The sequence below is a fragment of the Patagioenas fasciata genome, chromosome 11 (assembly GCF_037038585.1).
Source record: "Patagioenas fasciata isolate bPatFas1 chromosome 11, bPatFas1.hap1, whole genome shotgun sequence".
In the NCBI taxonomy this organism is placed as follows: domain Eukaryota; kingdom Metazoa; phylum Chordata; class Aves; order Columbiformes; family Columbidae; genus Patagioenas; species Patagioenas fasciata.
The window spans coordinates 18,224,960-18,237,267 of NC_092530.1; the positions used below are offsets into that span (position 1 = coordinate 18,224,960).

At 39.6% G+C, this 12,308-nt stretch overlaps 1 protein-coding gene across 4 annotated transcripts in view; it reads right to left on the reverse strand.

Moving 5' to 3' along the window:
- The window catches only part of IL1RAPL2 (interleukin 1 receptor accessory protein like 2), a 372,810-nt gene that overhangs the window by 157,180 nt on the left and 203,322 nt on the right, over positions 1-12,308 (reverse strand). For all 4 annotated transcript variants that reach the window (XM_065846525.2, XM_071813491.1, XM_071813493.1 and 1 more), the window contains one exon: positions 8,442-8,595. In XM_065846525.2, the coding sequence (XP_065702597.1) occupies positions 8,442-8,595 (154 nt within the window). The remainder of the gene's footprint in view (positions 1-8,441; positions 8,596-12,308) is intronic.

Below are 12,308 nucleotides of genomic sequence, written 5' to 3' on the forward strand. Positions count from 1 at the left end.
GTCTCTTTTGGACTCAAATATCAGGAAAAGTTCTGCTACAGAAAAATGTTAAAAGGTGTTTTCTGAAAGGAAAGGAGTCTCTGCTGCCTCTTCCACCACAAATACAGTCCACTGGCTGATGGCACGTACTTACAGCGTGAATTAAAAAGGAAATTAAAGTCACTGAAAATCTTATAATCTTACTATTCACCCTAACTGCTTATACTGTGTTTGATGAAAATGTGAACATGCATGTTGTATTTTGAGGTCAGCAGCTCTGGTCAGTCAATCATTACATCTTACCTTGAGACACTATTAGAGAATGACACATGGGCAGATGTCAGGGATGCCACCATGAGCCCCCCTGAGGCTGAGGTGTGAGATATGGCCTCACACCAGCCAAGGAAAAGAGGTGCAAACATCTGTCACGCCCCTCCTCAGGAAGTATTTTGCACCGTTTTTTGCTGTCCGTATTACCAAGTACAGGAGGGAGTTATGGCTTACGGATAAAAATAAGCTGTTAAGTACAAAATTGGGCTCTAAAGTACAAAGTGCCAATGTTCTCTGATGGCACTCCAGCAGCTCCCCTGGAGTTACGATGAGCAGCAGTGGACCTTCAGCTGGAAACCGCATATTTCATGCCAGGAGTGAGCTCCAGCTAGAGCACTCGCATGGGATCCAGCAGGGGACAGGCACCCTGGGCCATGTTGTCAAGAGCGGAGAGGGCTGCCAAGCACCGAGAGCAAACTGAACATTGTTCATGGCGGGGAAAGAAGGGCTAAAGCTGCCAAGCTAAGAGAGAAGGGAAAGAAGGAATAGCATGTTCCTGGGTTCAACAGCTGCTGACAGCTTCAGCATCACTTTAGATGCCATACAATTCTGGTGAACCCTAAACAGGGGAAATTTTTCATTTGGAAACGTGGAGCTAAAAAAAGAGCTCTCTAGATGGAACAGCTGTTTCCAGGAAAAGGGAGACAGCTCCAAATGCAGCAAACTCTTCCCATCCCCATCAGCACTGGCCATGCAAGTACGCGAGGAAGAGCAGACCCTGAAGGCCGTGCTAACTCCCACCATACGCATGTCACCACGTTTTGCCTCGGAGTGCCTTTCAGTCTGTTTCATCAGGAAAAATCACAGGCTGCTTCAGGCTTTCCTTGAAATGTTTTCTGCTTTATTAGAGACAACAGGCACTCTGACCCTTGTTTGAAAATACAAATAAATGAGAGAGAGAAAGAGAGAGAGGGACAGACAGAGGGGAGCTAGCAGTTCTCACCAGATCCACCAGTCAAAATCAGCAATAAAATTACTCCTGAACTCCAAGCAACTGCCAGATCCCAAGGATTAGGTGAGATGTCCAGTGCTGCCTGGAACTAGACTCTGCATTTAGTGAAAATTCTGGCATTTTGTGAGAAATTTCCTGTGAAATATCAATTAAAAAGAAAAATAATAGGAACTATGAAAACATCTAATTTCAGGAATCCTGAAAGATTCATTCTAGTAATATACAGTGGTAGCTATATGTATTATTCAAAATTATACACCCACAAATCAAATCAAAATCTCTCAGCTCACCAAAAAAAAAAAAAAAATTTGACAAAACAAGAAATACAAAATGTTGTAACATGATCTTTGATGGTAAGATTACATAAACCGAAATGGATGTTATTTCTACACAGGACTCTGACATGTTACTGCCTTATTTGATGATCAGATGGTGGTAACAACAGCTATTTCATCCCATCCCCAAAGAAAAGGCTCTGGACTATGAATCAGTGCCAGGAGGGTGAGGGCACAGCCAGCTCCAGCAGGACCTGCAGCCGTTGCCCTCCCTGCACAGCACAATGCCAGACAGAGAGGTCACAGTGACTTTGGGTACCAAAAGCCACACAAATACATTAACCAGCTCAGCTGAAAAAAACTCCTTCAGAGTTAACTTAGGAATCCCTACAGATCAGAGCTTTTTGTGACAGGCATGTCCTCAGTTTAGTGCCTCTTGCTGCATGAAATCACGGAATACATTCAGTTCATCTACATTTATTCCTTAGCCACCCGCTTTTTTAACATGTGTCTGATGTTCACCATGCTTTTATGTGTGTCCAATTCCTACCTTCATAATGATACTCGGAGCTTAGTGGCCTTTTAGAACTAAACTGTTTTTTTGATAAATAACTACTTAAGCAAAACTGAAGTATTTCATATATTCATCGCAGATTACTAAACCACTTGTGTCAAAACATAATGCCATTGGGACAGAATCATAATTAAATGTTTTCAGATTTTTAAGTAAGTAACAATTCTTACATTTTACATCATAAAAGTAAATGTGTTATAAGAGTCTGAATTCCAAAGGCCATGTTTCAGTTCAGTTCAAATAAGTTTTTAATTTGAGACTTTTTGAAGTGGTTGTTCTGGGAACTGTCAACAACCAAAAATGTTGACAGTCAACATGTCATTTGCATGTTGATTTTGTTCATAATATTTTATCTACTGTAAATTCAATAAGGCTTAGGGTGCACTTACAGGTTACTACAGGTGTAAATTTGTACTGATCAGCACCCATTAATTCCTGACAATGTGTCATTAGACTGCACTACAAATAATCTAAAAAAGCATACCCCACTTACAGAGGATTAAAGATGTGCAGAAAAGCAACTACCACCAAATAGTGGATGTACCTCTAGCTCATACCCTCACTTATTCTGTGGCAGCTTGTCTCTGCATGTCCCTAGAGCTGCTGGAGAGTATGACTAATCGTTTGCATTTTTAAACCAAATTCACCCCCTTGGCTTAACAATAGCGAAGCACCATCAACTGCATGTGCTAATAAAGGGGTCCCAAACACACAAACAAAATCTAGGAGCAGGTGTAATTTGAAAAGTGAGCAATGTAATGAGATTTGAAACAATTTAATTGAAAAACTATGAGCAGAGAATGAATTCAGGCAGAATCATTCAATTCATGTAGCCATGTGGAATAATCTGTCATTTACGACGGTCAAAACAAATATTGTTGCATAAATGACTTTTAGGAACAGTCAGGCATTTTAGCAGCCTATGAAGAATATGACAGAATAGAGGTTGAAAGAAACTTGGAGGACAGGGCTGCTGGACAAAGTGGTCCAGTAATTCCTGCATGTCACTCCAATCCATCACCAGCAGTTTATGAAGTTGGTCAGATGGCCACCTTCTGCTGTCAAAGTGGAAAATAATTCAGCAGTACAACTTCACAAATCACCTCTTTTCACAGGGAATAGAAAGAACAAGTCAACGTCTCCCACTGGCAAAACTGTCCATGGAAAAAGATGTCACTGCACGACAACCCCACCTGCCAGGGGACACCTGGGCCACCCATGAGAGCCGGGCTTGCCCCTTTCTGGGGGGGGTCACCCTTCCCTCAACCTCCAAAATCTGCTTATATATTCTTCCAAGCCTGTTTTCCTACAAGACCAGTGTTCCAAAACCAAAAAGAGAGTGCTGAAGGAGCAGGTAAACATAGCAGGTATTTTTCTCAATCGCACCTTTTCATCCCAAAAGACATTGAGACATTGCTGTCTATCAGACAGAGCAGCCTGGTTGGTAGGGTTGGGGAAAGCACGAGGCTGCCTAAATCACCTTTCAAAAAACCCATGACTTTTAATGCTTTTGTTTTCTCTTTTTTATCTGAATAGTATAATTTTCTTCAATAAAAACAGGCACTTAACAATACTTACTAAAAAGCTTGTGATTTCTGAAATTCCCGAATATCTGTGATTTTATTAAAAACCAATACATTCTGATATTGTTGCTCGTGTGTAACTTTATATTAGTATGTTCATTTTTTTCTATGTGTGTGCACTCTAATTTGTTATGTAATTAAAAACTGAGTTTCTGTTACGTTTTTAGGTTTTAGAACCCTCAATCACAGTTTCTAATCTCACTTGTTTGTTCACAACAAAACTATAAAGATGCAAAGTGAAAAGGTATATATATACTTTTTTTTTCTTCGCAGAAATTGAAGAGTTACATGTTACTTGCTAAGAGATAACACTGTTGTCATGTTCCTTCAGCAAAAAAGGCTGACAAGACTTGTTTCACATCTGTCCGCATAATATAACAAACCCATGAAGAACCAGTGATGAAAAAGCTGGTTTGTTGACAATCTATTATTGTTAAATGCACCCAAACACCAAGATTTAGGCACTGCTCATTAGTGCTGTATTGTAGCTCAGGATTTTGTCTCTATAAATACTTGGTATCGAAATATTTTCTGAATATATTCTAGGCTGCAAGCCTTTTCCTTAGAGCCTCAAAGAACTACAGCCTCTCAAGCCTTTTATCATCTTAGTCACACTTGCCTGTACCTTAACCATCAAAGCCATATGGTAATATTGCCAGTACAGTACTCCATGTGTAGTCCAACTACCTCTATCTACAAATGCCATTTAACCTGTTTGTTTTGTGGTCTGTTCATTCCCCTAATACAACTCGGATGTCTCTGTCTTTCTTATTGTGGCCAGGCGTTACACTGATGGCTTTCAGTTTCTATCTATGACTCCAGAAGTGTTTCCTTACAAATTATCTCATAGTAGCTAAGATCATGATTTAGTCACATGAAGAAGAGAAGGAATAGAACCTCCCCTTCTACCTCTAACTGAGCCATTGAGATCCTCTGTTTGGGTCTGCAAAAGTGAGGATGCAAGGCTGGAAAGCAGTGCCCAAGGACCGGCACGTGCTGTCCCTGCAGCTCCTGGCACAGCCACAGCCGCTCAGGCAACGGCTCTGACACTGCGGCACAAGAAGCGTGCTTTAATAACCACTGGATAACTAACTAATAAGAGCAGGGCTTTGCCCCTGATTTAAAGTCTTATCTAGCAAATGCTACCTGAAATAAATGCTTAAGCAACACTAATATGAATATCAAATACACAGTCATTCCTCACTTAGTCCACCACTGCTCTCATCTGCAATTAAATTTGATCAGGCTGCCTTGTGGGATCACATCTTCAGTAAAGGTGTGCTGCATTAGTCTTGGATACATTTAACTCTTCTTATTACCTTTTCTAACAAGAACTTAAAACGGTGCTTCTGGCTCCTGTGCCTTCAAATGTTCCTGAAGTTTTCCATTTTTCCAACTTCTGTAACATCAGCACTGCCTTTATTCTGATTTCAAGTTTCACTCCTTAGGTGCCCATATAGAATTTACCTATGAATATCAGTTATTTCGTAGTGTCACTTCCATAACTACCAGAATCTCCAAAAAGGACTAAAAACCTCATGTACCAGATTTGATGCAACTTTATAAAGGAAAGATCCTTGTCCTATGATCAAGAGATAACTTAATTGACTCAACTGGTATCGCAAGCATTGTGTACTTCAGCAAACACCTGAAAGACTACAGGGAATGTAATCTGACCTTCTGTCTCCCTGTGGCAGTGCAGCTCTCCTTGCTTAAGGGAGACATGGAGTTGCCTGTTTCACTTTCAGAGTAACTCTTTAATAACAATTTCAGGTTACCATGGCTGCTAGCAGTGGCCAACAGGGTCTTGCTTTTCAAAATCTGTATTGACAGAGAAGCTCAGCCACTTGCCAATAAATGCCAATTCAGGCATGTTAATAAGTAACAGCAATAGAAAGTTCCTGCAGAAGAAAATAGTAGGCAAGATCCTTTTCTCCACATCTGCTAAGCAGGCTGGCAGAGACAATTCTACCACAGCTCTGCTGGTAAGCCTTTAAAATTACTGCTAGCAAATACTGGTGAAGACCAGCAGTTCCAGCTCTCTGAGCTCTGGTCTCACCCCAGCTCCTCCTGGTACAGTATTTTGATGAGAACTCTGTTTTCAGAGAGGTGAATAATGTGGCCCAGTGCACCACAAGAAAGACATGGGCATACTGGAATGAGTCTATGAAGGGCCACAAAGCTGATTAAGGGACTGGAGTATCTATTATATGAGAAGAGGCCGAGGGAGCTGGGGTGGGTTGGTCAGTAGAAAAGGAGGCTCATGGGAATCTTACCCATGTGTATAATCACCTGGTGGGAAGATATAACGAAGATGGATCCAGACTGTTTTCAGTGGTGCCCAGTGAAAGAGTAAGAGGCAACAGGCACACAAACTGAAATAAAACAAATTCTGTCTGAACATAAGAAAAATATTTTTTTACTGCAAGGGCTGATGAACACGGTGACAGCCTTGCCCAGAGATTCTGTGGAGTCTGTATTCTCAGAGATAGTCACAATCCGATTGGGTACAATCCAGGGCAGCCTGTTGCAGCTGATTCTGCTTGAGCTGGGAGTTGGACAGGATGATGTCCAGAGAAGCCTCCAACCTAGATTTGCTCTAGCCCCAGGGAAAGCAAATTCTCAGAATGTATCAATGACTACACCAGTATGTAGTTTGCCTTCTTTCTCCCATGAGACATATTCTTCAATGTCCCTGAGTATGTCATGTACCTGCTTCCAGCCTGTGATCTGATCTGCCTCAGGACCCTCCACCCAATGTGGCCAGCCACAGAACACAAGTCATCCTCTCCTGCTCCTTGTGTGAGTTTTCTTTGACCTCTCCCCCATAAACATTTAAACCCACATGCATATAAAATTCACAAACTGAGACAAAACAGAAACAGGAGAAACTTGGTGAAGCACCAAGTTATAAGATAATATGCTTACATGGTTCTGTGTATTACATTCTTAGTTCTAATCCATATTTTCATGTCGTCATCTACATAAACCTACCGGCCTATTCCAGATGCCTAAAGAGATTCAATCAGCAAATACATAACATCAGATACTTCTCCCAAACACTCAAATCTGGAAAAGGTCTTTACTAACATATGTGATTTTATAAACTAAAGAAAGTGCGATTTAATATGAATTTCACACCAAATTACAAGGAGAACAATCTCCTGATTCTCAAGCATTTGACAAAAAGGTGAACGTTTGCATATTCCATATTTACATTTTTTATAATTCAGATCATAAACATTTTAATAAAAAAATAACTTTAATACATAATGTAGTTAGTTTAGGACAAATTTACTAAATTGTGAAGTATGAATATACCACACTGTTCAAATAACGAAGAGAACACATGAGTTCTAGCAAGGTCATGATGAGAGGGAGAGCACAGAATAACCGCTATCTAAAGAATATCCATCATAGCGAATTGAATTAGATGCATCTCATTTTCACTTTGTCAAACTTAGTTCATATTCTGGTTGGAGACCAGCATGCTACCTAGGATAGCAACTATTCACAAGGCAGGTATTATATCTTCATTTGACAGGTGTGGGGTCAGGTAGGTCAAATCAATACGTTAGAGACCTGTCCATGGTCAAAATGGACAATCAAGAATCACGTGATATATTAATCTGGCACACACAGGGAAAAGAACTCATTTAAAAGAGGAGTAATGATAAGAATAGAAAAATGGATTTCACTCAAAATAAAGGGAACAATTCTATTTCAAGAACATATTAGAAATATCATATGGACTAATTAATTTTGATATAAGAAAAGTAGAATTCTACTTATCACTACTTCAAGTAGGACCCCCTTTTAACCAGTATGTCAAAACACATATGGGAAAACACCCAACTATTTGTTTATATGGTTTTGTGTGAAATGCTGAAAAAAAACCTCAAATGTTTTCAGATACTTGCAAAGTTCCACAGACACTGAAGACAAAATACTAATTACAGATGTCATACTGCACAGTGGAATGGAAAGGGATCAGGAATATATTGGTAAACAACACTTTTTTACCCATTCATTTCTGACATTGAGAGACAGAAAAACACTGTTGGCCAGTAGATTACTACACAGATTCAGAGACATACAATGTATGCCCTCTTGTAAGGCAGGTTACTTTCCCCCTGACAGTCCAATACCCCTAACTTCGATCCTGGATTAGGTTATGCCACATTCTTCACTAAAGCCAAACCCTAGACTAGAGAAATTGACCTCATAAATTAAACCAAAGCTCAAAACTATAGAATAATCACTCAAAGACAAAACAACAACAACAACAACAACAAAAACAAACAAACAAACAAAAATCCCCAAAACCACCAAACCCAAGACATGCACCAAACAACAAAATCTCAAGATCTCTCTTTTGGCTGTGTTCTATTCTAGGACAAATGTCACCAAAAGCCTGTTTTAGAGATTCAGTCAACCTTTCCTCTGTTTAGCAATGAAGACAAAAACTGGAGTCTGAATTACTTCCAGTATACTGGGAGGATTAAGGTCTGCTCTGTCTTTTGCTTTATAACCATCATGTCCAGGCTTTGTACAGAGCAAATGGTAGAAGCAGTCTTCTGTGGAATTTTATAAGATCTCAGTGTAAATTTATACTACTTTGGGACTGCTCAGCTATTGGGATTTGCTCTGGACTTCTATCAAATAGCTTCACTGACATGTGAAAACCATTTTTTCTTATTACTGCAAAGCTTTGTTTTTTTCTATTGGCATAGCACAAAGATTCTTACCAGTAACCTTCAATTCAACTGTTCTTCGTATAAGTTTGCCTTCAAACTTTAGTTCACAAGTATAATTTCCTCCATCTTCTTCCTGGACTTCTTGTATTAACAGAGTATTCCCCTTCTGAATTACAACACTTCTCCACATTTTTGGCTTACATTCCTGCAGAAAAAAATTCATTGCAAAAATGACTCAGCTTATACAACATAAACCAGTGTTGCCTAATCAGATTTTTGGTATCACAGAATCATTTCAGTTGGAAGAGACCCTCAGGATCATCCAGTCCAATCATAACCTAACTCTAGCACTAACCCATGTCCCTAAGAACCTCGTCTATGCACCTTTTAAACCCCTCCAGGGATGGTGACTCCACCACTGCCCTGGGCAGCCTGTTCCAACGCCTGACAACCCTTTCCATGAAGAATTTTTTCCTACATAAGTAAACAACCATCTCAATATATTTTGCAATTCAAATTCAAATATAATTTCAGAAAGCACAGAGATCTGAAATTGGAATTAATTTGAAGACAGAAATTAAACAGAAATATTTTTAAGGTTCAGTGATTCTCACTGTATCACATGAGCTGTGTTTAACACATGGTGCCCTTCTCTTTTTAATGATGGACAACTGCCAAGACCTCTACTTTAGGATGGACCATTAAAATGCATCTCTGTTTGAAGGGAGTAAGGGCAACACCTGTTAAGAGTTAGCCTGAAGGCAAACTTTACACACAATCTCAGGCTAGAACCATGTACCAAGAGAAGAAACCAGGAAGAACAACAGCAGTTCTGTGAGCAAGAGAATTCAGGAAGCCCGGTTTCCGTATGGTCTTGTTTTTCATCACTGGTTGAGAAACAAACCAATCAAAAAAACAAAATCTAACTGGTCTTCATATTGTGGAAACAATCCAGATTTTACTGTCAGAGGTCTGCTAATTTCTCTAAAAGAGAACCAATTAATTGCTCTCTTCTGCTTTTGCACCATGTTCACCTGCCAGAACAATCTGAAAGTTTCTTTTTCTAGCCTGTTAGTTCTCCTTAGGGATTTCAAATTTTTTAGGGTTTTTTCCCCACAATAATTAAGTTGTATACTATCATGCTTTTTCCCCTTCTGTGAAATTTAAGTGGCAGCACCTCAAAAATTCTATTTTTTGTAGGGTAGATAACAACTATTTGTCCTTTACCTACATTTTAATCATTTTCACAGTCCTTCCTTCAATCCAGTAGTAGAAAATAGATGGTGGAAATGGATTGACTCTGCATTCTAGATGTAATACCAATTTTTCCTCTGCCAGTTGATATTTCATTAAACTGCTCTTATTGTTAAATCACATTCTTTCAATCAAGCCTTGGCACATACATTTATTTTTAAAAAAATCATTATACGTCTAATCAAAACAGTCCTAATAGGTGTAACAGTGCTGTGTGTATATCAATGGCATTAATTGTGGAAATCTAGAAATAAATATTTCATGCAGTGTTAATTCTAGCTAGAAGTGAAGTTCATATTACTGTTAAAACAAATCCTCATAGCAAATGTTTTATTTCTTACCGAGTGTGCATGTGGAAATCTATTCAAGTATAATTATTGTAAGAGCATGTTTAAATTACAGTTAACTCCCTGTAAATTAATGCAATTATTGGCTCAGATTCATTAATGCCTTCACATAGAGAAGCCTTCTGGAAGGCAGAGTCCTGCACATGGATTTGCACTGTTATTGTCCTTTCTGAGAGTATTTTATCAGTCGCAAGTCCAAACTCTCCAACTAGAGTGCAGAGAAGGCGACAAAGCTGGTGAGGGGCATGGAGCACAAGTCTGATGAGGAGCGGCTGAGGGACCTGGGGCTGTTCAGCCTGGAGAACAGGAGGCTGAGGGGAGACCCTATCACTGTCTACAACTGCCTGAGAGGAGGTTGTAGCATGGAGGGGGTTGGTCTCTTCTCCCAAGTAGCAAGTGATAGGACAAGAGGAAATGGCCTCAAGTTGCACCAGGGGAGGTTCAGATTGGATATTAGGAAAAATGTCTTCATGGAAAGGGTTGTCAGGCACTGGAACAGGCTGCCCAGGGAAGTGGTGGAGTCACCATCCCTGGAAGGGTTTAAAAGGCACATCGATGAGGTTCTTAGGGACATGGTTTAGCGCTAGAATTAGTTTAGGCTGTGGTTGGACTGGATGATCCTGAGGGTCTCTTTCAACTGAAATGATTCTATGAACTACCACCAGACTGACAGGTTCTTGAGAACATAAGGATTTCTTTTTTCAACCAAGGGTAAAAAGAAGGAATTTCAAGGACTTCCTGATATTTATCTACTGCTCGATTTTGGACAACTTATGCTCTCCCCCTGGATGAAAATCTTCTCTAAATACTTTAGCATATTGAAAAGGAATTGCCCCCCAAGTGCCCCTGGAGCAGATTTACACAAGCAGATGGCTGATCACACCTTCAGGTACATGCCAAACTCAGTCACAAAGGTAGAGGGGAAAAACTTCAGGATCCCGTGTGCTATGACCGGAAACAGATGCCTTCTTCAGAAAGTGAGGGTCAGATCCTAAAGTTGAATATCACTTTATTCTTTGGGAGAAGGAACTTACCTTTTATTACACACATTGCCTCACTCAGCATGATCTTAAATCCCACATTGCAGTTTGTAGGGGTTACTCCATTAACTACCATATTATTTTGAAATTCAAGTAGTTATGTGTTTTCTAGAATCTGGACTTATGCTCTTTCGAATAAGAAGACTTGCATTAACAGTTAACACCATAATACCCTCTAGAATATTTTTCCAAAACCCTGTTTCAGGAATAACTTTCAAGGGATAACCTGACATGTATACTTTCTACATTACATTGACATTTCACATTACTGAGCTTCCTGACTCAGGTCCAGATAACATAGGTGTTGTCTAAGAACTGGACTGATAGCACCTTATTGTTAACTTTTGATAAGGAGGTATATGTAGTAGGTTGTTCCACTAATGTCTCTTTTCATTATCAAGCCAGACTAAAGGTTGTTGGATTTGATTGTCTCACCATTATCAATTCTGTTTAATTTCACCATGGTGATGACTTACTAGTCAGCTGTCACACCCCAGCCCAGTATCACACAACTTTTGTGTGCAATCCAGATAAAAGGTGTGGGTATATGGAACAAAGACACTTCTGTTCCCTTTCTTGGTCAGCCCCAAGCATCGTTGATATGGGGTTGTACAGGCATCTTCCTTAGACTGACTTGTGCTTCTTGACAGCTGAAGATTACTCCTGCCAGGCTATTTTTGCAGTGTTCTCTTGCAAAAAAATAAGATCTTCAGTGATCTGGTGTTGAGTAATACAATACCTAGGTAGACAGGGCAAGAAAGAGTTTCTCTCTGGTACCCTCTTTTCTCCAAGATGTCAGACTTAACTAAATACATATATTTTATGTATAAACAGCATTGAAGATACCCACCCCTATGCTGAGAGAAACAGCTTCAAAGGCTGGAAAAAACCCCTTTGTTTATACTAATAGTGGGTTATGACACACATTTTGTTACTATGAGATAGAACATGTGAGATTTCTGTAAAAAAATAGAAACAGGTGACAGCTTTTAGAATTGCTCTTTTCTGATGCTACCTGCTAAGCAGGAAGAAAATGTGCAGCTCTACACATTACTTATTTCACACAAAATAACTATCTTTAAAGAACGTTATTAAGGTTAGCAAATCAAGCACTCAAATTTAGAATTAAACTAGCTCATGTGTTTCTGTCTCCATTACCTGAAACAAGTTTGTCCTAAATTCATTCTGCCTTTATCCCTGAAATACAAACTCTATTTTCCACAGGCCCCACTGAACTCTTCCTCTTGCCTAGTTCTTGTTCCCCTGTGACTCTCAGT